This window comes from Panthera uncia (assembly GCF_023721935.1).
Source record: "Panthera uncia isolate 11264 chromosome C1 unlocalized genomic scaffold, Puncia_PCG_1.0 HiC_scaffold_4, whole genome shotgun sequence".
NCBI classification, from domain to species: Eukaryota; Metazoa; Chordata; class Mammalia; order Carnivora; family Felidae; genus Panthera; species Panthera uncia.
In genome coordinates this window covers 30,469,756-30,495,424 of record NW_026057585.1, presented here as the reverse complement: position 1 = coordinate 30,495,424, position 25,669 = coordinate 30,469,756, and the positions used below count along the sequence as shown (strand labels likewise).

The window sequence follows — 25,669 nt, the reverse complement described above, 5'->3', positions numbered from 1 at the left end:
AGAGATGAAAACTAATGTAGACACTTCAATTGACATTCCCAGATGGACCCAAGCATGTAAATGAGGCCATCCTGAACCCTCTAAACCATCTGTTAACTGAATACCAGAGTATCTTCAGTTGGAACTCCTTGGAGCTGAAGTGTCACTCAGCCAACTCTGGCCCAAATTTTTGACATAGATGATTGTGAAATCATTGGCTGTAATAAAATGTTTGTTGCTTTAAACCACTAAATTCTAGGGTAAATTTTTAAGCAAAAATATAGGACCAGAGTAATTTACCCAGATTACAATGAGGACTGGAGTTATATAGTGGATGCACAGAGGATTATATCTGGAACATAGAGCATAGCTTGTGGGTTTTTTTGTTTTATTTTTTATTTGTTTTTGTTTTTGTTTGTGATTGATTTTTGTACTGGCAATGGCAGCAGCCACCACTCAACAAAAATCAAGATAACTAAGCGTTCAGATTCCCTAGGGAGAAATAATGCTCACCCCACACCCACAAGCAACTTAAAATATCCAAAGGGCCGGCTGAAGGTTAAGGAAATCTAGAATGGATGGAACAAGAGGGAGGTCAAGAATATCAATTATGGTCTCAAAGCCTGCTGTTTGAAGCAGGAGATAACTTTTCCCACTAAGCCTCCTTTATGAAATCCCTGCAGTTTCCATCTGAGGACACCCTGAAGGGGACTGTATGATTGACTGATCTTAATGGAGAGAGCAAGTGGATCAGGTGGTCATGCGCACTGTACTGTACAGGCAGCCCTTTTGCACCACGTCAGATTTCTCATGGCTCTACCTCATAGTCTAGGTCCTGGTGTTGCAACCTATTCCACATGGGCTGGGACAGGCTTTATGCTGGTGAACCCTTTGCCTCAGGCTCGTACCTATACCATTTGTTTCCTGCCCTGAGGCTTTTTTGATGCTGCAGTCTGGATCAACCTTAGAACATGCCTAGCGCTCATTCTTGCAAAACTCAAAGGTAACACGGGTCCGACCTCCTTAATCAGTAAGGGTTGGGTGCTGAAGCGTCCATGCTTTCCTTTTTCAACTTCTTGGGGGAATAGTTTTGAAATACATTTTGTGGGGCACCTGGGTGGCTCAGTCGGTTAAGCGTCCAACTTCGGCTCAGGTCATGATCTCTCAGTTCGGGAGTTCGAGCCCCGCGTCCGGCTCTGTGCTGACAGCTCAGAGCCTGGAGCCTGCTTCGGATTCTGTGTCTCCCTCTCTCTCTGCCCCTTCCCTGCTCATGTGTACTTCTTAGTACTTCTGCCCCTTCCCTTCTTCGTGTGTACTCTCTGTCTCTCAAAAATAAATGAATATTAAAAAAAAAATGAAATACATTTTGTAACACTCCCCAAATCTCCCAGTGGAATTAAGCAGCTCTGTACCAGAAGTGCCCAACTTGATCACCCCATTCTTTTATTGACTTTCCTCCTTTCCCTATTTCATTCCATTTCTCATTTCTACTCTCTGGGATTGTATTCCCAATTAGAGCACCAATGAGCAAGCCATTATTTCTAGGCTCTGCTTTTAGAGAAACTAAAGCTAAGAAAATGTGAATTTATTATCTTAGATATTGGAGTATACCAATATTAGATAAACTTTACCAAACTGGGCTAAGTGTGTTTTCTTACTTCCTCTCTTCATTCTACCTCCATTTTTTTCACTTCTAAAATTTGATATCTGTATTGGACATCTAGGTGCTTATTTATCTAATGACATGTATATAGGAAATGACAGCTCTACCTTTAAAATAGATCCATAATCTGACCACTTTTCAACACTTTTCCACTTGTCTCCCTGGTATAGGCCTCTAGCATCTCCAGTCGAGATTATTGCAGGAAACTCCAGTAGGTCTCTCTGCCTTCCATTCTTTCTTTCTTGCCCCCTTTCAGCATCCATTGTTGTCCTTTTTACGATGTAAGTCAGATACTGTAATTTCATTGCCCAAAAGTTTTCAGTGACTTCACTACATGTTTAAAAGACCTGTAAACCAGAGGCTTTATATTGGCTCAATAAATCTGGCTTCTGCTCTCTTCCTCAACTCATCTGCACACTGCTGCTTTCTTACTGTTCCTAGAACATGCCAAAGATTCTTTAGTTCAATACACTGCACATGGCTGCTCCTTTTACATAGCAGAGTTCTTCCTTTAGATATCTACATGGCATCTCTGTAATTGAATTTGCAAACCTCCCTCCTTCTCTGACCTAAATTTCTATCTCTCCCCTGTTTTTCCCATAACAGTTACCACCATCTGATATATTTTACTATTTCATATGTTTATTTTTTTCGTATCTTCATTTATTAGAACGTTCCATGTGATGGGTTGTTTGTACCTGTTTTGTTGACAGCTGTATCCCTAGCACTTCAAATGCTACATAACATAAAATGGGTACTTAACAAATACTAATTAAATGAACGAATAAATAGACGAATGAACAAGTAACCTGTGGTATCTGCAATATTTGTAAAATGTGATACAAATTTGGGATGGGTAGTTGATTGAATTATAGCCTCTCATAGATCGTTTTTCCACTGGCCACAGTTTACTGGTATAATGGTGGGCACCTAGGCTGAGCTAATTCACTAGTGCTTCCTTCGTTAAGGAACACTGATCTGGATTTTCAATGACATGATGAGAGAATAGATCAACCACATATACAAATATATATTTAGACAGCTGTGGTAAATCAGTAATTCAAAAGAGCTTGACTAAGCTAAACAATCAGGGTAAATGTACAAAATTGAAAAAAGGAGAATATGGAGAGCAGAACAGCAATCTAGGAAATTCTAATTTGCATCCTCAGTGAGAATGGATGTGACTTTGCTCTAATTAAATGAGAAGGCTGTCATGGAGAAAGGACTATTTTGTGACACAAAAATAGTCTCAAAATAAAAAGATGAATACTTTGACATATAAAATCAAAAGAAGCACTGAAGAAGAAGAATGGATACTGCTTAAAACTGATTAATAATAAAATCAAATCAAGGAATCTTCGAAAGCAGAACAAAAGGACAAAGAGACAACGTGAAAACAGACACAGAGAGTGGTCCGGGAGGTGCATTATCTACATTTTGGGAGTTCCAGATGGAAGAACAGAAGCAAAAGCAATCTAAATGATTATCAAAAGATACTCTAAGAAAAATTGCTTCATCTGAAGAGACAAATCATCAGATCAATCCTGGAGTAATTTCTGAATTCCAAGGATAAAGAAAATGAAAGTTTTTAATGAAATACTGTTTGCCTACAATGTAAAGAGAATCAAACTTTCCATCCATGATACCATAGAAAACGCTTTATTTTGACCTAGAATTCTATATCGAGAAAAAATATCACTTATGTGTATGTGTAAAATAAGACTTTTTCTAATAGTGAAGAATTCAGAAAGTTTATGATCATTAAGTTTTTGGTAAGGCAAATTCAAAAATGTGTGGTCTCCACTGACAGAAGTAAAAGTAGGACAAGATCTAAGCTCTTGATGGTGTGTTTGTGAAATACAGTAAAACCTTGGTTTGCAAGCATAATTTGTTTTGGAAACATGCTTGTAATCCAAAGAACTTGTATATCAAAGTGAATTTCAAAAACCATTAGCTCAGTTGTGATCATGTGATGTTCAACATCATGTACTACTCATATTGGAAGACATCGCTCGTTTATTAAGTTAAAATTTATTAGAAATGTGTTCTCATCTTGCAGAACAGAGTACAGAACAAGTTACTCGCAATCCAAGGTTTTTGCTATATTACAAATGCTAAAGTTGAGTTTTTAATGGGAAAGGTCTACTTAGTGTCTAAGTTTCCTTGTCTTTGAAAGAGACTACTGGATAAAGTGGTCTCCCTGGGAAGCCCTGCTCTGCTGATTCAGTGTTGCTTTCCACAACCTGGACTTCCTTTAGCTCTATTAGTTGTCCTCCCCAGCCCTCATTCTCAGGCACCCTATTAATTTTCAAAGTACACTCTAACTTGATGTAGAAAATACTTCAGTCTCTGAAGACCAACATATTTTAGTGCTGCCAGATCCAAAAGTTGACTCCTATCTCATGCCTCAACTCCTGTATCCCACTGAGTAGAGTAGTCCAGGATTGGATTTCTTTGCCCTCCACTTCTGAGCCCATATGCTGACAACTGCACAAAATCTCACCACTGCTTTGTATGGCACCCTGACCTGTTTTACAGCTGTACACCTCTGAGGGACTAGAACCCTGACCATGAATTTTGTTCTGAACTTGAAGCTCTGATTGCTGTAAAATACTTTCCAAATATTATAGGACTGCCTTGATTCTTTGTTACTCTGCACAGATGGTCTGCTTATTTGAACTGGCTATTTGCTTGCCTAGAATACAGATTTCAACGGTTGTAATCCCTTGACTTATTCATCAAGCTAAGCCATCCTTTCTCCTCGACTCATGCCAACTCTTCTGTGTTCTACTCTACTGGTTCTTACAGTGTGTCCTACTTTTAAATAACTGGCCTTTGATACAACAAACACAATTTTGTATATATAGTCACTCTTTAGTAAGTAACTTTCCAATTAAATAAATAATTGAGTTGCAATATCTAAATTATTTAGTATCTCAGTGTGTTTTAAAATGAGATGGATTATTTTTTCAAAATTGGGAATATGTTTATTGATTTTGAATTATAAAATAGTTAATTATAAAATAAACACATGCTCATGGTTAAAAATACAGAAACTATGTAGAAAATAAATGATTCATATCTAATCTCTCCATCCAGAGTAGGATAACAGGTCCATATTTTTGTGCCCATCTTTCTGGCTTTCTTTACATTATTTAAACATTTATTTATACAAATAGAGGAATATATGGTTGATCCTTAGCCACTTTTTACAAGGCTAATAGGTATTAGCCAGTTCAGATAAATGGCAACAGAAAAAAATCCAGCTTTCATATACCTAATTAGCAAAAAGCTTAATTGCCTTTGGGAAAACTTTCCAACAGTCTATTATAGAATATTTGTATAAGTGTAAAAAAAGAAAAAAAATTATTTCAGTTAAATAGAGCCAACTTTTTATTGACAGTCATTTCTCTTTTTAAGCCAAGTGAACAACCAAGTGCACTGTCAATACATTCTGGCATTAAAAAAAAAAAATTCCATGTGGATTGTAGAGCCAACTAGGAAAGAAAAAAACAAAGTGTATAGAAAATATCAAGGATAATATTTTCACGTCCTCCAGATTGGGGAACAGGACACAGAACACTAAATGTAGACAAAGAATTGGTGAGTTTACATAAAAATTAAGAACTAACACAGATCAAATTCAGAATATAGAAAACAATCTTTACATCAACAATAAGAAAGTCTGTTAGAAAAATATACTAGTCTTGAATATGCATGACAAAGAGAGGACATCCAAATAATCAATAGATATGAAAAGGTCCTTGACCTCCCTAGTTATCCAAGAAAAACAAATTAAACCTGTAATTAAAATTCCATACTCATCAAGATGATTATGATTTAAAAGTTGGATCTATCTAAGTAATGGTGACTATAGGGAACATTGGAAATTATTATACATTGATAGTGAAAGTAAAAAATTGGGACAATCACATTGAAAATTTTTCATAGGCTTATAAAGTGAAATGATTTTACTGAACCCAACAGCTTGAGTGAATCTAAAAACATAATGTTTAGCAAAGGAAGTCAAACATAAAACATCCTATGTAATTTAATTTATATAAAGTTAAAAAATAGACCATAGCAGTCTCTGGCATTAGGAGTCTGATGAAAGTTGTCTGAATTAGTTATCTATTGCTGCATAATAAATTTCCTCAAAACTCAGTGGCTTGAAACAACATTTATTATCTCAGAGACTCAGAATGTCAAGAATTCAGGTGTAGTTTAGCTAGATCCTCTGCTTTAGAGCCTCTAATTGGGACCACAGTCATCTTAAGACTTGGAGAGGGGGAGAGAGAGAGAGAGAGAGAGAGAGAGAGAGAGATAGAATGAGAGAGAGAATGAGAGTGAGAGAGAGAGAGAGAGAGAAAGAGAGAGAAATCAGTCGTTTATAACCTAGTTATGGAAGTACAGTCTCATAACTTTTGCTGTATTCTTAGAAGCAGTTCACTAGATTTGGTCCACCCTTGAAGGGGAGAGTATAGAACAAGGGTAACAAGGGTGACAAGGGTGTGGACAGTAGGAAGTGGAATGATACTAGGATCATTGGGGCTACATCAGAAATTGTCTACCATAGTTTTCTTGTGGGAGAAGGGAAGGAGTTGAAATTGCAAGGTGCTATGATTGAGCTTCAGAAAGTATTTGTAAAAATGTATTCCTCAACTTAAGTGATAGTGCAAGTACATATTTACTTTTTGACAGTCACCTGTAAGTGTATGATTTTATTGCAACTCTTTGTGCATATGATTTTCTAGTTAACTTTTTCAAAGTGAATATTGCTAGGCCAGGAATACAGGGGTACAAGAGTGAGCATGATCGTTGAGTTAGAAGTCTAGCATTCCAGGTGGATGGTGATGTGAACTTGGACCTGACTCTAGATGTATTTCAAATTTAGAGCTGATAGGACTTGGTTTGAATTTAAGTCTGGAGAGAAAAATTGGAATCAAGGGTGAATTAAAGGAGTTATTACTTACTGATACAGGGCTCTATGGGACGATCAGGTATTGGATCATGGGGGAAATAAAGACTTTTAGTTTGTATATGTTAAATTTGAAATATTTGTTGAAAACAGGGGTGGACATGTTAAATGGGTAGTTAAATTTAAAAGCTTAAAGTTCAGGAGTAAAGATAGGACTGAAAACATAAATTTTCAGGACTGTATTTATATATGATTACTCCAGCCATGGTCCTTAAGAAAAATTTCTCAAACTGAGAAGTATAATATTTATAGATTAATAAGTCAGAGGATATGGAATTGGAAACTGAAAAAAAAATTACTGGTGAGGTAAAGAAAAACAAGGAGGGTATGACAGAGAAGCAGCCAGAAAAATAAAATACTTTAAGAAGGAAGGGAGGGTTGATTAACTTTGTCAAATGTTGCTGAAACATAAAATAAGAGGAGGGAGGAGAATTGGCCACTTGCTGTGGCAGCATGGGAGGAGGTCTTGAGGACTGATTGTGTGGAATGCTTGCAATTGAGATTATGGGGGAGGTTTAGTTCCCGTTGGAAAAATGTCCAGGCTGAGGTGAGGTGGTTGATAAGACTTTGGATATGAGAAAGTCAACAGACCGAGAGGTCGTGGTATTAGATGGCTGTCTGCTGGATGCTGAAGGCCCCAAGATTAACAAGAGTAGTGGTAAAGTGGGGAAGAATCAGGTGCTAAAATCTTCAGTAAATGAAAGGGCTGTGAGATCTAGGACCCCTGGAATAACAGGGAGTAACGAGTAATAGAGTCTGATGACATGTGCTTCAAAGATACTTTATGCGTTTTGTTGTTCTTTGTCATTTTGTGTGTGTGTGTTTTTTTTTTTTTTTTTTATGGGAGGGCTAGGGGGATAAAAAAAGGGATAAATGATCTGGAAGTCATAATAAGGAGCAAGAAGGGCATGTAATCTACCTCACAGCTCTGTCAAATTAGGAAAGTGGAAGAAAAACAGAATCACTAGAAGGAGCTGCCCGCATAACACTTGTGTAAATCAACTGCCCCTTGTCTTTCTTTGTCACCTCCTCCATCATCTACCCAATTCTAAAGGATTGTGAAGCTTGAGATAATGCATATAAAAGGCCTATCACATATCAAGCTCATCATGATCATTTAAAATTGGTAACTTTTGGGGCACCTGGGTGACTCACTCGGTTAAGCATCTGACTCTTGATTTCAACTCAGGTCACAATCTCATGGTTCATGGGTTCAAGCCCCACGTCAGGCTCCACACAGTGCAGAGTGTGCTTGGGATTCTCTCTTTCCCTTTCTCTGTCCTTCTCTCACTCAAGCTCTCTCTCAAAATTATGAATAAACTTTGAAAAAAAATTTTTTTAATTGGCAACTTTTAATTAACTCTAAAAAATCAAAACATATTTCTTAATCTTGTTAATTAAATACATCCTGTTTTCCTTCTGGGAAGGTTGTCATATCACAAAATTTGTAATAAAACTATTCTGTAGTAATAAAAGTCAGAATTGCGGTTAACTTTGGGTTAGTCGAATAAGGGAAGCTTATGGGATGTTAATGTTCTCCATTTTAGTCTGGTGGGAGTTACATGTGTATATAAATTGGAAGAGTACAGCTACCTGAAATAAAAGTCTCATGTATATGTGTATGTGTGTATTTTGTCTTTTTATTAAAATATTATTATTTACTGACTCAGAAACATGACTTTAGATAGGTCTGTTTCTAAGAACTCTGGCTCTATTGACATTGAAACCATGCACTTACGTTTTGCAAGGTGCAGACAAATATCTAATCTTCTCAACTCTACTTTCTGATTATTTCCCTGTTTTGCCTCATTTTTTTCTAAATCTGATGATGCTTAGCTTTTGCTATTGCTGTTTAGGTGTTTAAACATACTACATGGCAAGATGAATAATATATGCTATTCCAGCAAAGAGAATTTTTTAAATTATTGTCATGTAGATGACCACATTGTGTACTTTTTCTTAGAGGAGAGAGTATAGTTATTCTGTCTTTCCATGACCTTGTGAAGTCAGTCATATAAACTGCAGCAAACAGAACTGAGGACTTTGTCTTCATCTGGCAAGAATTCTGATGGTTTCTGTTTTCTGAATTGAATGGTGAGTAGATACAACAAGCAGGAAAAGATTTCAGTGTCTTATTTTTATTTTTTTCAAACAGTACTGTGGTTAACTCTCATTTACCTCACCACATGAAACAAACAGAAGATACTGGCATTCCTAACACATCCCTGGTCCTTTAACCACAGATGCACTAATGTAGCTTAGAGTTTTCTAAAAAAACTAATTTGTTTTCTAAAGGAAAACTGTTCCTCTGCACCTAGAACACTTCTGACACTAAATGTGTGGGTTTTTTCCATATTAACTACCACGTCTCCAGCTCTTCATACTCTACATGGGTGTCCTACAATTCAAATCAATTTGACAGTGTCTACGTGGAGTTAGCATCAGACCCCACAGGGTAGTGGCTCGATACCACTTCAGACATCAATCACAAGTTCCACTGGGATGCCTGGGTAGCTCAATTGGTTTGGCGTCCAACTTCGGCTCAGGTCATGATCTTGCGGTTCATGAGTTTGAGCCCCATGTCAGGCTCTGTGCTGACAGCTCACAGCCTGGAGCCTGTTTCAGATTCTGTGTCTCCCTCTCTCTCTCTGCACCCCCTTCCCGGGACTTGTGTGTGTGTGCGTGCAAGTCTCTCTCTCTCTGTCTCTCAGAAATAAGTTAAAACATAAATTTTTTTTTTTTCAAAATCACAAGTCCCAGGCCTATGGTACTTATGACCAACTTGACTACAGTTTGAAGGTTCCCATGATCCCCTCCTTGGGTTTGATAATTTCCTGGAGTTGTGCAGAGAACTCAGGGAAACACTTGTGTTTACTGTTTTATTATAAAGGATACAGATAAAAAGCTCCAGAAGAAGAACTACAGAGGGCAAGGTATAAAGCAACAAAGCTTCCATGCCCTCTCAGGTCACACCACTATCCCGGGATCTCCATGTGTTCACCAACCCAGAAACTCTCCAAACACCATTGTTTAGGGGTTTTATGGGGCTTCATTATACAAGCATGATTGGTGATTAAGTCAGTCTGCAACCCCTCACCTCTTGTTGCCCCTTGGGGAGAAGGGCTGAAAATCCTAACCCTCTAATCACATAATTAGTTACCCTGGTTACCAGCCTTCATCTTCCCAGGTTATTCCATTACCATAAACTCCCTTGTAGTTGAAAGAGGATTATTAAGAATAACAAAAAAGTGCTCTAATCATTCCAATGACTCAGGAAATTCCGAGAGTTTTAAAAACTCTGTGCCAGGAACCTGAGATAAAGACCAAATGTATATTTGTTATATCACATCACAGTGCCCAAGGTGAATACAATGCTTTGTTTTCATATTTGTTTTCTGTGACCTTGAATCTGCAAATATCTGTGCAGTAAAGTATTACTGGCTAACAAATCTATATTATTACGAGTAAGTCCCTTCGTCTCTATAAAGATATCTAGTAACTAGAAGATGAGAAGGCATGAGGTCACTTCACACTTACTGTTCCACATCTGTTTACAAAAATTCCAAAGTAGTCCTTCGTGTCTATTTTAGAGACTGTACATGTGTGGTACATCTCCTTTAAATGATGAAGACACTACTAGCAATGATCACTAACAAAAAGTCATTTAAATAAAATACCTTATAAGTTGACAACTGCAGGATTTTTTTCTTTTCCTCACCACAAATTGACATAAAAACCAAAGTAATGAAACAATTCTAATCTGGGATTTCTCCTGGTACCTTTGATACAAGTTATTAATCAGACATGTCTCACAGTGTCCTAAATGCTTAATTTCTGGACTTTATATGTAGTACTAATCACTCGATAATTATTATTACTGTTTTAATTAAAATCGAATCTGCTTCTTGTTGATGTGGTTTGAAGTAGGGTTCAGGAGCCAATGGCCAACAAAGAAATCTTGAGACATTTTCAGTGCAAAAAGGTGTTTTTATTATAGCATGGGGATGGGACTCGTGGGCAGAAAGAGCTGCACTGGGGTTTTGAGGAGTGACTGATTATAGAGGATTTTCTATCCTATGGAAGAGGAGGGTGATGTTAGGGCTCTAGGAAGTTGCATCTATAGGTTTCTGGAGATTGCCTTTTTCTTATAAATCATGAAGACAGTTGCCAACTGATGGAGACTCATGTCCTACACTACTGTGATCTCTATCAGTTGACCATTTGTTTTTCCCTTTCCTTTGTTTTGGGAAGCCAGGAGTACATAAGGAATGTCACACATATCCCACCTGGTGGGGGTGGGGGGCGGGTGTTTCAGGGTGTTTGAGGGTGTTTTGACCTCAGCTTGCCTTTTGCTTCCTCATCATTGTCACATTAAATTATCCCTAAGAATAACAGCTCAGTTTGAAAACCCTAGAATATGAATATATTTGATTTTTTTAATAGACAAGCTGATTAAAATCCCTAATGGAAGTTCAGAGTATATGTAGTTAATTGGAGCTTCTTGAAGCCCTCACCAAAACACTACCTAAAATTATACACACAAAAAATGTTACACATCCTTGCAACATGCCTGTGTCAAGTGTTAGAGAGGACATATGGAGAACTACTAAAATCAGAAAGAATGTATCCATGTGGGAATGAAGAAAACAACTGCAATTTCAAAACATCAGAAGGGCACATGGGTTTATCAGATAAAAAGGAATATTCATATAGGAAAAATTCCCTGATTGTGAGTAATTCAAGGATGATGGATCATAAACAAGCATAAAGAGATATCAGCAACAATTTCATTGATCTCTTTTTGATTAGATATTGGACAGGTCCAGTGGACAGAAAGAGTCGCACTGGGGTTGAAACCAGTGACTGATTATATACCTTCAGGTTGGGCGGGGGTTAGAAATAGCATAAATCTCCAAGGTATTTTGGAAACAAGGTTTTAAGGACCTGGAGGGGGCTAGCTGCTGTTAGGAAAAGGTCATTTATTACCATTTAGTAAAAACTCAGTCATGAGAACCTTCAGATGTATATCAGTGGGCCACATAAGCTTGGAGTAGGATTGCCCACCTATATCTTGGGGGGTAGAGATCAAAGAAGTTTCCAAAGGAATTTTTATATGTTAAAGTAGACTTACAGGATCCTGGAGGTCAGGATAATGTTAAGCTAAGATTGCCTTTTGCCCTCAGCCAAGTATCATCATTGAGGCAGTGGAGTTCTAGAGGAAGGTCACTCTGCCTGTCTCAAGGACTTGTCAATGGGTTGTAAGTTGTAAGGAAATGTAATTTTTTTTCTTTTGCCTTTGTTTCCCACATCATATACCACATCTTCTTTATCCCTTCATCTATCAGTGGACACGGGCTGCTTCCATGGTTTGGCTGTTGCGGATAATGCTGCCATAAACATAGGGGTGCATGTATCCCTTTGAATTTGTGTTTTCATGTTTTTTTGGGTAAATACCCAGTAATGTGATTACTGGATTGTAGGGTAGTTCTATTTTTAATTTTTTGAGGAACCTCCGTACTGTCTTCCACAGTGGTTGCACCAGTGTAGATTCCCATCAGCAGTGCACGAGGGTTCCTTTTTCTCCACATCTTCACCAATACTTGTTTTTTCTTGTGTTGTTGATTTTAGCCATTCTGATAGGTGTGAGTTGATATCTTGTCATTTCGATTTGCATTTCCCTGATGATGAGTGATGTTGAGTATCTTTTCATATTTTCTTTTAAATGTTTTCCTTTGACCTGTGAGTCAAAAGTGAGTGATGTCATTCATGAGTAGTTGTCATAGGAAACTCGAACTGAATACATGATGAATCAGCCCTTCTCTCAGGAAGAACACTGTAGCAAGTCTCAATTAGCATGCATATCCTCACAGTCCTATTTCCTAGGAATTGTAGTCCTAATTCATTCCACACCCTTTGTATTAGAATCTTAAAACTTATGTGATTTGATGTAGGGTTCAGGAGTGAACAGTCAAGAAAGAATTCTTGAGACATTTTTGGTGCAAAAAGGTGTCTTTAATTGAAGCACAGGGACAGGACTCCTGGAGAGAAGGAGTTGTACTGGGGTTGTGAGGAGTGATTGATTACATACTTTTAAGGTGGGAGGGGTAGAGAAAAAGAAAGTCTCCAAGAGGATTTTCATATATTAAAGAAGACTTACAAGATCGTGGAAGTCTGACTATTGTCGAGGTAAGGTTGTTTCTGCCACTAGCAAAGCATTAATATTAACACAGTTGGGAGTTCCTGGAGGAATGTCATACTCTCCCTGTCTCAAGTATTTGTCATTGGGCTGCAGGTTATGAGGAAATTTAATTTTATCTACATCTCCTTTTGTCTTTGTTCTCTATGTCAAAAACTATACCCTTTGTTTTAAGGGTCCTTTAAAGCATCTGTCATAATTAGTGAGGATATATATATAGAAAACAGGAACTGGGCACCTGAGCGGCTCAGTCAGTTAAGCATCTAACTCTTTATCTCAGCTCAGGTCATGATCTCACAGTTCATGAGTTCGAACTCCACATCAGGCTCTGTGCTGACAGTGCAGAGCCTGCTTGGGATTCTCTCATTCTTCCCCTTTCTCTGCCCCTTCCCCACTCATGCTTGCTCTCTCTCTCTCTCTCTCTCTCTCTCTCTCAAAAATAAATAAATAAACCTTTTGTTAAAAAAGAATCTTTAGAGAGTGGGGAATGTGTTCAACCATCATTTTGCAGTTACTGATCAAGTGTTGGACATGCAAATAGGAACTAAGATTACAATGATAAAGATAAACTTGTCCCTAGTAGTGAGGTATCATCAGCGAAACAGAGTCAATGGGTAACTTAAGTTTTCAAAATCATGCCATAGGTACAATGAGATCACAAAGGAGGGCCACCCAACCCACTTGAGAGAATTCAGGAAATCCAGACTTCATGGAGAAATCAGTCTGCAACATAAAGGTGAGGATCGTAGAGGTTGTTGGAAGAAGTCTGAATACTGTGCACAGGTATCTAGAATAGAGGTGTTAACATGTCAAGCTTGTGCAGTTGGAAGTAGTTCATTATAACAAAAGCAAAGCATGCAAACATCAGCTGAAAGGGAAGTCTAAAAACATCAAGATACACCGCAGACACACTATACAACTAACATCTAAAACTGTAATTTGAAGTTGGAAAGCGAAGACACACAAGCTGGGATTTCAGAATTGCATCATATTCTTATTCAGACTTTATTTTTCAAAGAATTTAAGGAAGTAGAATTCAACCCTATAATATAAACAAGATTAGGATATGTGTTTTTCCCCCCAGTATTGGACCTCACTATTACACCTCTCTTTTGAACTGGTTGATGCTTTTCTAAGAATGTAAAATTTCCTAAATACCATCATCATTGTCATCATCACCACCACCATCATCACCATAAACAGCATCGTTGGTTTTTTTTCTTATACTCCTGAACAAGTATTACATACTCCTTGTAAAATTTCCAAAGATACAAAGGTTTATACTGAATAAAATAAGTATTCCTCTCATTCCTGATCTCAGAAACCTAGTTTCCCCTAGAATCAACCAACAGTGCTAGTTCCTCATGTGTATACAAATAAATATTATGAATTCCATTTTTTTTTGCAGAAATAGTGCCCTAGTCTCATTGGTTGGCACCCCAGTTTTTCCACATTACAATAGATCTAGTAAGTTGTTCTGTGTCATTACAAATCGTGCTATTTCTCAATTTTCTGGCTATATAATTTTCCATTGTAGAAGTGTGCTGAAATTTACATTACCACTCTCATATAGACATATAAGTAGTTCCAATCTTTAGAGTTACAGACAATGCCACAATGGACATGTTATTAATACACAATTTTCATGACTCTGTGTGTGTATGAGAGTGTGTGTGTATACCTTAAAACTGAATATGTGGTGCCAAAATGGACATCTATTAACATTTAATATATATTAGACACAATTTGCAATAGATATTATACAATTTGGGCTTCCATGAAAGGACAGGTTTTCAGAAACATTGGAAACACAGTTTGATAGCATGGGAGGTAAAATATTGCATCTTATAGTTTTGTTTCATTTCTCTTATTTTGAGTTACTTGAATATCTTGCTTTTCTATAAGCTATCTGTTCAAAGCTTGCCCACTTTTATTGATTTGTGGCCCTTTATGATGTATAACTCATATAAATCAGCTCTTTCCTCTGACAGAAATCAAGGCTGTCTCTTCAGAACATTCTTGGCTTCTGAATTTCTTTAGGTTCTTTTTCACTATAATGAATTTATCTTTATTTTAATGTAGTTTTTGTCAGTGTTTATACATCTTTGGGTTTTATGGCATTTAAAAATAAATTTGATGTTCCAACATAATTTTATAATTATCTGACATTTACTGTTTCTGTGGAGCTTTTTGATGTTTCATCTGAAGTCAAGCTGGAACTTACTTTACACAAAATTTACAATAGATCTACTCACCTTCTTATTCTACACAGCTCTCCAGTTGTCTGACAACAGCTGTTATGTAGTTCATACTGAACTGTATGTTCCCACTGATTTTACTTTTTTATTTTATTTCTTAAAAACGTTTATTTATTTTGGGGTGGGGGAATGAACACACAGAGAGAGAGAGACAGGGAGAGAGAGAATCCCAAGCAGACTATGCACTGTCAGCCTGCTGCCTGTGGGGTTCTATCTCACAAATTGTGAGATCATGGCCAGGGCCAAAATCAAGTTTGTTGTTTGACTGAGCCACTCGGGTGCCCCCAAAGTGTTATTTTAAATTACTGGGGGAGGTGCCTGGGTGGCTCAGTCAATTAAGTGACTGACTTGATTTTGACTTAGGTCGTGATCTCATGATTTGTGATATTGAGCCCCACGTGGCTCAGTGGGCTGACAGTGCACATTCTGCTTGGGATTCTCTCTCTCCCTCTCTGTATGCCCCTCCCCTGCTTGTGTGTGTGTGCATGCACGTGCTTTCTCTTGCTCTAAAAAAAAAATAAATATACTTAAAAAAATAAGTACGTAAATAACACTGTTCACATGCACTTAATTCCTATATGTGGTGGGGTGTCTACTTTTAGACTACACGGTGTGTTCTGTTCTTATGTTTTTATATTTATGCTCGGTGACACACTGTTCTAATTCTTGCAGATCTATACATTTCATTGTACCTCTTCTGAATTGTCTTGGCTTTTGATTTTTTTGATCAGCTCCATTTAAATTTTACAATTAGCCTTTTTGAAATTTTAACTTGCATTGCATAAAATTTACAGGTAAACCAAGAAAGAATTGCTTTGCATATGGTGCTGGCCTGTCCTACTCAAGAACACACTATGGATATCTATTTGAGTAATTATTCAGATGCAACTTTCAGAAGCACTTCTTGATAAATATATTCCAATGTATTTCTTTCCAGGAGGCTACAAATTTGACCTTCTCTTTGTCTTCTAATCAGTTATTTCCACATCCATTTAAATTAACTGTCCAGCCACATTTACTCTATCTTTTGTCAACCATTGATGCCCTATAGTAGGGCATTTCTATTTTTTCTGTTTTCTACTTTTCTATTTTTCTGTTAAATTTTGCTGAAAAATAGAAAAGGTACATATGCGTGAAAATAAGCTATATCAAAAAGCTGTTATGAAAACTTGTGAAAATTACCTGAAATTACATACAAGAGAAAAACTTGACCATTAGTAAAATCAACTCTTGTAGCAGCTCACAAATTTGAGGCCACCACGAAGGCTGCGAAGTATCTTCTCTGTCATTGTTCTCCATTATCTTTGGAGTGCAGTCAGTTTCAGTATGTTGCTTGTTACCAGTCATGATTTTTGTTTGGGCCTAAAATTGTGTGATACATTCATAAAAGAAAAACATTTAAAGATCCCAAACTTTCAGGAGTAAGGTTACATATTAATAGTTTATAAAATTATCTGCATTTTCCTTTTTCAAGTATTCTCTCTTATTAGATCATTTACAGCAGGAATATCTCCTGGTTTGGGGCTGAAGAATAAGAAGCACAGTACCACCTTACTTATATTCATCCATCACTAAGGTTTTGCGTGGGTGCTAAACAGGTGTGAGGACAATTGTATGATATTCTATTAATGCTATTTAGGAGGGACTCTTTCATCTGAATGACACAAATGCTCACCCACATCTTAGAAATAATGGGAATGTCTAAGCTGGTTGAGAAATCTGATGCAAACACTTCCAGTCGGGAGAAGAGAGAATTTCCCCTATGTCGCATGCTGACTCAGGCCATCCTCTCCTGGGGACAGCTACAGGTTCGGAGCTATCAGTCCCCCTCACTTCTGAGTCTATACATATCTGATGGTTTTAGGTCAGCAGGGATCTGTCTTAGGGTCTTTGGGTGGGTAGGGTGCCTGAAAACTGGCAATAATCTTGGGAAAGTGAACCAATTGCTGCTTTTATTACATACACCCAGTTAGGACATCTTCGACGATAAATCTGAGGACCCCATTTAATATTGGCTCCGTGAGATCATCCAGGAATCCCTCAGAACAGCAGCACATGTCCTGGGAAGGTGATTTATATTCCGGAAATTCTTGGAGCTACCAAGTTCCTATGGGACTCTCCAGAAACTCAGCGTGAACACAGCCCACATGCCCTGACACAAGCCATTACAGATTCAGGGCTTGTAGTGAATTGGGTGCAGTAAATGACAGCAGTGCTTCTCTGTCTGGCTTTGCTTTAACTTTCAGTCCTCCCTTGCTAGGGTTCCAGGGCTTTCTTCTGCAGTCACTGCCCAGACCCGAGCCAGGCTTACCTCCAGCCTCTGAATCCTCTCATTCTGCCCTCTCAGAAGGTTTTTTCTCTCTCTCTTTATCTCCTCTCTCATTTGGGCCATGGATTCCTGGAAAATTGTTTCTAGAGTCTCTAACTTTTGCTGCAGCATTTTACACCTTTTCTCAAGAAGCCGCTTTTCCTTCTCAGCTGTCTCTCTTTTGGCTTGCTCCTCTGCTCCAGGCAAGAAAACAATGGTTAAGCCTGAAAGCAACAACCCTCTGTCCCACAACCACCACTTTCTCAGACACCAAACTGTCTGGGAAGAGCAGACAGAAATATCCAAATTTAACTCGTGACCACACATCGAGGGCAGGTTTGAGAACAAGGTGGGAAAGGCCCCCTGACTGGCTGGCCGACGAACAACCACACCTTGTCTTATTATTTTCAGATTTAGCAGAGCATGTCTTCCACAGGAGAGGAAACTCCTTGCTTCGAGAAGATCTTCCTGTCAGAGGTCTCAGAGGGCCTGGCAGGAACCTCCCTCCCCATCATGCCCAGAGCCCTCCCCATACCTGCTAAGGCTTCTCGTGCTTCATGGAGAAGCTCATCTTTCTTCATGCAGCTTCCCTCTAGTTCCTTCTTCATCTGCACTAAACTCTGGGAACCACAAAGGGCAGAGACATATCAGGCAGGTCTAACCTGAACTTCCATTGAAATATTCTGAGAAAAAAACTGCTCTGATCAAATTCCCTAGTTGTTCCCCGCCCCCCACCTACAAATGCATGTTCTAAGACCCTGCCTGTCTCACTATTCCTCCAGCCTCGTCTGCCAATGCTGCTTCCCTCCACTCGTGCTAGGTTCCACCAGTCAGAAGAAATTGCAGTTTTCCAGACGTGTAACCTCAGATGCTTTCATATTTTTCACATGCTGGGTTTTTTTTTTCCTGCTTGTGACTCCTCCAGTAACTTCCACCCTGGATGATACGTACAAATCTTTCAAAATGTATGTCACACTCCTCTTTCAGGAAGATTTCTTAGACCACCTTCCTTGTGTGAAAGAAATCACTGTACATTTACATTTGTACATTTTTGTCAATTGTACATTTTCACTGCATGAAACTTATGGTGTGTGAATTACTGTTCAATGAAACTTGAATTACTACCATCTCAGAAATACTCCTTCAAGACTATTGGTTAAGTTTCTGAACTCCCTGAGCCTTCCTTGTGAAATGTTGAGTTTGTATTATATGATCTCTATGGCTCTGTGCAGCTATGGCATCCTGTAATGCTATCTACAAGGCATGATTCACAGTCATACAACTCAAAGTAAAATAAAGGTAAAGAATGATCTGGTAACAATCTTCCCAGAGAACTTTGGATTGAATGGGTGAGAGTGCACAGAAAAGCAGCCAGCTCAAAATAACTGAAGCATGTTTCAAGCCCACAGGGAAACTAGATGTTCCGTCAAGGAGGCCATCTGAGTGTCTGTACTGACTTTGCTTCAGACATTAGACAGATTTCCAGATAAAGTGCCTGCGTTTGGAGGAGAAGGAGATAAAATAGAGTAATAGTGTCCTTTTAACTCTCTTATTCAGAATAATCAGCATCCTTCTGCTGTGAATGTTAGCTAATCTATGGCCAATCAGGTGCCCTTTAGGTAGAGGGGGTAACATGAAGAATCAACTATTAAGACTAAGTACCATGTACTTCTTCCATAACTCCTCGTCATTTTGGGGGGGCTGCTCCGTGGGGGCAGCTCCATAGCCCAGGTCTGGTACTGCCACGACCATTTCTGTGGGAACCTCACTCTGCAGAGCCACTGAGTCCTCACACTAGGACACAGATATCACCGTGTTCTCCAGAGAGGGAACCGCTCCGCTGTTGAAGGCATCCACTAAGGTCACCAGAATCCCCAGCCCTGAATGAGGCAAGAAGTTTAGGGTATCAATGAGATTCAAAATTAGAAACTATAAATTCTAAAATGATTTTTTAAAGACGCTATGAAGTTTGAAACTTTTTATAAATCCCATCTCCTCCTACTAAATAAGTGTTTTCCTCCTGATCACTGCACTTAAAAATTTTCAGTATCTATTCTCAGTTAACATGCTCTTATATCTTTTGGAAAAAGAATTTCCAAATGAGGCATAAAAACATAGTGGACAACCACACAACTTAATAATCAATTACAAAATCAGCAGAAGAACTACACAGGCATATTTCCAAAGAAGACATCCAAATAGCCAACAGTAAATGAAAAGATCACTAATCATCAGGAAAATAAGAGATATCTCAAAAGCAGAATGAGATGTCACCTCACACCTGTTAGAATGGCTAATAGTAAGAAGACAAGAGATAATCATTAGTGAGGATGTGGAAATGAGACAACCTTTGTACACGGATGATAGAAATGTACATTGTAAATTGGTTCAGCCACTATGGAAAACAGTATGGAGGTTCCATAAAATTAAAAAATAACTACCATGGGGCATCTGGGTGCCTCAGTCAGTTAAGCATCTGACTCTTGATTTCGGTTCAGGTCATGATCTCATGGTTTGTGAGATTGAACCCCTCACCTCCCCCTCCAGGTTCTGTGTGCTGTCAGTGCAGAGCCTGCTTGGGACTCTGTCTCTTCCTCCCTTTCCTCCCCTTGCCTGCTCTCTCTCTCTCTCTCTCACACACACACACACTCACTCACTCTTTCTCTCAAATTAAATAAAATAGAACTACCGTTATTATCCAGCAATCCCACTTAGGGGTATTTATCTAAAAGAATTGAAATCAGGATCTCCAGGAGATATATGCACTCTCATGTTATTGCAGCATAAGTGACAATAGCCAAGATATGGAAACCTAAATATCCATCAATAGATGAATGGATAAAGGAATTCTGTACATATATACAGTGGGATATTGTTCAGGCATGAGAAATAAGGAAATGTTGCTGTTTGTGACATGTATGGACCTCAAGGGCATTATAGTAAGTGAGATAAGTCAAATACTCTATGACAGCACTTGTATGTGGAATCTAAAAAACCTGAACTCATAAAGACAGTAGAAGGGTAATTACCAGGGGCTGGGAGGTGGGGGAAGTGGAGGTTTGTGGTTTACAAGGGTATAAACTTGCAACTAGTAAATAAATAAGTCCTAGAGGTGCACAGCATAGTGATTATAGAAAACAACACCAGATTATAAACTTCAAAGTTGCTAAGCACACACATACACACACATATGATAATTAAGTGACATGATAGAGATGTTAGTTAAGACTAATATGATTGTAATCATGTTGCAATATATAAATATATCAATTCAACAAGTTTTATACCTTAAACTTATAAAATGTTATATGTCATTTATCTCAATAAAAATAAAAATAAAGTAGATATGAGGTGAAGGAGGGTGAATGAGATTGTATATATTCCTACTAAAATTCTACCGACTTTGAGGAATTAATTGTTGGAAATTTAGTTTTCTTGGAATATATATATTATATATATTATATATTATATATTATATATTATATATTATATATTATATATATTTAATCTCTGAGAAGAGCATTTCTCATACAGGTTGTCTCCTCAGATACAATGGAAAATTGCAAACCCAGAAGAGCTTCACAGTAAAATAAGACCACAAAGTCATTCTCTAGCCTCAGAGTTATCCGAAGCATGAATACATCAGCACTTCTGTACTTTTCCATGGCACAAAATGCGGGCTACCATTGGCCATCTGCAGAGTGCTGCCTGCATTATTCTCCAAATCTCTGATGAAGCTAGAGACAAAATCCTGGGTATCACCAGTCTCCGATGTGTTGCTCTCATTGATTCTAACAAGAACCTGCAAAGTAGGCTTCTTCTGCTCACTTTGCAAATGAGATCAGAAAGTCAAAGTAAGGTATTTGCCAAAAGCACATAGTGAATAAATGGTAGACCCATGACTAGAAGCCTGAAGGTCTGTTTTACTATTCTATGTTTGACACCCAATTACCTGGCAAGATAATTTTCTTCAAAAACATTGGTTACCCATATGCCATGATCAGTAACTTCTACGGGATTTCTGTTGACTCTCCTATCTTCACAATACCTGCTCTAATGTATTATTGTGACCCGATGGGCTCCTCTTCTTTCTGCAGAGTCAGGATGACAGCTGCAAACCACTCAGCAGTTTCTAGACCTGGCTCTCTCCTGGCACAGCTCAGTGCTTCACCAAGGGCTCCAGTTCAGCTCAGGTTTATGAAAGATATCTTTTCATATTTTTATTCCTTGATATCTAGTCCCATTCACTGTGCCCCCCCCCCTTTTTTTTTACTTCAACTCATTGGTTGAACATCTATTATTTGCCACATGTTGTGCTTGTGTGCTTGGATTAAAAGGTAAATAAGCTGCAGCCCCTGCCCTCAGAGTGATACTAAGATAACTATTAGGTTAGAATTAGGCTTAGCTGTGACAGTTAGGAAAGAAATGTGTCATAAGCAGTTTACACTTATTTCTCCCTCATAAATTTCAGGGTTAGTAGTCTGGGGATGGTATGTAGTTGTGTTTCATAAGGACGGAAGCTTCAGATCCTATCATATGCTCAACCATCTGTAAGGGGCAGTCCCTGGTGTGCTGTCATTTGTATTCTAAGCAGAGAATACTAACTCTTTACCTTACTATGTAAAGTCTATGTAAACTAAATCGCTTCTTAGGTTATCCATATTCCCGTACACAACCACAAGAGAGGCTGGAATTGCCATCATTATTCTGGGAAACTATGTGCATGGCAAAGAAGCAGGAGTTCTATTAGTAGGGGAGAAAGGAAGAATGGTTACAAGGGGATAGTTAACACTACTTCCCAGTAACCATCTCAAACTAGGAAGATGACGGACAATGCAACAAGGATTATACTTTACTGTTGATCACAACTCTAATCATCTCCACCAAGGTCTAAGCTTGAGGAGAAAGGTGTCCTGACTATTCTGTTCTCTGCCTGGTCCCCATGTTGGGCACATGGTACACCGGTTAAACTGAAATAATCCTGAGGAGAGAGAGAGAGAGAGATGTGAGTGATAGGGGTTCATTGAATTACAAGTGGAGACGACTTAATTCAGTTTGGGAATACAAAAGAAGAAAAGCCTCTGGGAACTATAAGGGGTGACAGCACTGGCAGACCATGGGGTTTCAGAGGCAACGCAGACAGAGTGAGCCCTAGAAGAAGGGAGAGGTTAGCTATGTTAAATACCCAGAGAATTCACTGCAAGCATTAGCAGGATGGCCAGGGATGTCCTTACCAGAGTGACGGAATAGTAGCCAGAGGGAGAGGTAGGAATGGCTGTGGGGGAATGAGATGGATCCAAAGGAAGAAAGTAGAAGCATGTCTGGATCCCAAGATCTACGTGCCAAAGTATTTAGTGGTGAAGAGTCACAGCCTCTGTTACTTATTGCTCCAAATAATAATCAGAATAAGAATGTTAATAGAAAAACTTACATATCTATTTAGAAAGAGAGCATGCAGATGTCACAAAATATCACCACAGGGGCAAATCCAAGTGAATGGTGTGTAAGAATTCATTGTAGTCTTAAACTTCCTCTGTAATTCAGATTTTTTTTAATGTGTAGATTTTAGAACAAGAATATGTAACAGCATTAAGTGGAAAATCTCAAACACAAGGTTTTATAGCTTACATATTTACATGTATCTATTGCATTCCTCTTCTGAGTTCTCATGTTTATGTCAGAAATTAGGGTTTTAAGCCCAAACCTAAAGTGCATGTAAAAGACAGTTTAGAAATGAACATACCTGAGCCATAGATTGCTGTTCTGTTCAAGAATGAGCATCCAGGTACCTCTTAACTCACCCTTGCTGTTTTCTTCTCCCACAGAAGCTGAAAACAAACTGAGGTTGTTAAGAAAGGAAATGAGCATAAAGCTGAACCTGAAAGTAAAAGCACTTCATGCTATTTTTAATTATTTGGGGAAAACCTGCTGGAACCCAGACGCCAGAGCCAGAGAAGGTATGAGGGTGAAGCAAGTGAGAGCAGCCCGATGACTCTGCAGTCAGGCCCTAGGAAATTGCACCAAACCAGCTTTATTTTCTCCCCAGCTCGCCTGTCCACAAAGGGACTGCTGCCTGAGACCAAGGGCACAGAGCTGCTGGCTCCAGAGGCCGCAAGCAGACTAGGTTTGGCAGCTGGCCATTGACAAAACCCAAAGGCAGAGAGAAGAGTGGTGGCGAGTCAGGAAAGGAATTTGTTTCAGGGAGGCCGACACTGGGAAGACAGTGGACTTGTGTCCCAAAGGCTGTCCCCAAAGTGCCAAAAAATATTTCCAGGTTCATATAAGGAAAATGTGGGACAAAGTGGTAGGTAGGTGCAATTGGGCAGCAAAGGTCAGGTGGATCATTGTCTTGGGGTCAATCACCCAGGGTCTTGCTGGTCTTAAGAGAACTTAATCAGTTAGAAAGTACAGACTGAAGTCAAAATGTGGGTAGTTTGAGTCCTCCCTAGACTCGATCCTTTTCCAGGACTACGATGTCTGTAGGTGTGCATTCTGTTGTACTTTTATGTCTTGGAATTCATGGAGCTTCTTGAATGAGTCGATTAATGTTTTTCAGAAATTATGCATGTTTCTGGTTATTATTCCTTCATATATTTTTTCTAACACTTTCTACCTTTTATCTATTGATGAGACTTCCATTCTGCCTATATTTGCATGCCTGGTGATGCCTCACAGTCACTGAGGCTCTATTATTCTTAATTCCTTTTTCTTTTCTGTTCCTCAAAATGGGTTCTCTCTGTTGATTTATCTTCAGTTCACAGATCTTCCCTTTGCCAAATCAAATCTGGTTTTTGAGCCACTTTCTATTTCACTATTTTGGTTAACTTCTTCTTGTTATTAGTATCTTCTATACCATGAGTCATTTTCAACACACTTTGGGTCTTTAAACATAGTTACCTTTAGTTCTTTAAACATACTCATAATAGCTGCTTTGATGTATTTGCCTGTTAAATAAGGTATTTGTCTGCTAAAGCCCCAAGAGATGGTTTCTATTAACTTTTTTTCCTATGATTAGGCCAACTTTTCTGTTTCTTTGCATGTCTCATAATTTGTTTTGAAAACTGGACATTATAAATAATATGATGTGGACTCCAGTGTCCCCTGAAGAGATTGTTGATGGCTTTATACTTTGTTTAGTGACTTGGCTGGACTAATTCTTTGTTTTTTTTTTTTTTAAGTTGTGTTTATTTTGAGATAGAGACCACATGCATGGGAGAGGGAGAGAGAGAATCCCAACCAGGCTGGGCACTGTCAGCATGGAGCCCTATGTGGGGCTCGAACCCATGAACTGAGTGATCATGACCTGAGTGGAAGTCAACTGAGCCACCCAGGAGCCCCTTACTGAGACTAATTCTGTATGGTCTGATGAGCTTGCCATATGTGGCCACTCATGACTCTGCTTGGTTATGTTTTAAAGTATTTTTCACTTAGGGGCACCTGGTGGCTCAGTCAGTTAAGCATCTGACTTAGGCTCAGGTCATGATCTCACTGTTAGTGGGTTTGAGCCCTGCGTTGGGCTCCGTGCTGACAGCTCAGAGCCTGGAGCTGCTCTGGATTCTGTGTCTTCCTCTCTCTCTGCCCCTTTCTGCTTGCACTCTCTCTCTCTCTCAAAAATAAACATTTTAAAAAAATAAAAATTTTCTTTCATTTAGTTTTTAAGATAGACTTCTTAAAAGTCACCTCTGACCTCTGAGTCATCATAGTTTACTGATGAGCCCATGCTAAGCTAGAATTTATGCTTAAATACCTCGAGCTGATAAAATTATCCTTTGTCCATAGCCTTTCAGAAGGCATTATTTCTGCATATGCAAGGCCTCACACACAACCAGGAGACTGTAGCAAAGAGTGAAGCAAGGAAGGAAAGAAAGTAAACAAATCCAAGGATGTGTTATGGTGCCACTCTGAGCTCCTGGGGCTCAGTCCTGCCAGCCTACCCGGAATGAAATTCAGTGAGTCTCAGAGAATTCCTCATTGCACAATGAATCTGGTGGAGGGAGAGTCAGCAGTGTGATAGAGGTTGCTGATATGGGAATTAGGCCACCTGCTCATGTAACTTTGTTTTGTCTGGTAGCCACCCAAATAAACTTGAGATTTGGATGGTCAGACAGTATGTACCTCATGATGGAAAGCTCTGCTCCTGTTCTGACTTGATATACTAGAGTCAGGAGCTCAGCAGCCCCAAAGTAGCTTTTCAAATAGCAAGTGACCTTCTGATGCAGAAGCTTTGACCTTGTGCTGAAACCCTGAAAGCTCTGCTAAGATGGTGACGATTGCAGGAGACCTTTCT

The 25,669-nt window shown here is 38.8% G+C and overlaps 1 protein-coding gene across 2 annotated transcripts; it reads right to left on the bottom strand.

Moving 5' to 3' along the window:
* Window positions 1–10,595: 10,595 nt before the first annotated feature.
* On the bottom strand, window positions 10,596–23,517 carry LOC125912426 (guanylate-binding protein 6-like). 2 transcript variants are annotated; one of them, XM_049616828.1, is made up of 6 exons: window positions 23,126–23,517; window positions 19,045–19,262; window positions 17,918–18,002; window positions 17,386–17,576; window positions 16,257–16,436; window positions 10,596–12,357 (listed from the first exon to the last, which is right to left on the bottom strand). In XM_049616828.1, the coding sequence occupies exons 2-5, from the start codon at window positions 19,132–19,134 to the stop codon at window positions 16,263–16,265; spliced, it is 540 nt and encodes a 179-aa protein (XP_049472785.1). In that variant the 5' UTR covers window positions 19,135–19,262; window positions 23,126–23,517; the 3' UTR covers window positions 10,596–12,357; window positions 16,257–16,262. The 2 variants fall into 2 exon arrangements, with proteins under 2 accessions (XP_049472785.1, XP_049472784.1); XM_049616827.1 differs by lacking the exon at window positions 10,596–12,357 and adding an exon at window positions 12,587–13,603 and having other exon boundaries at window positions 23,126–23,515.
* Window positions 23,518–25,669: the final 2,152 nt, after the last annotated feature.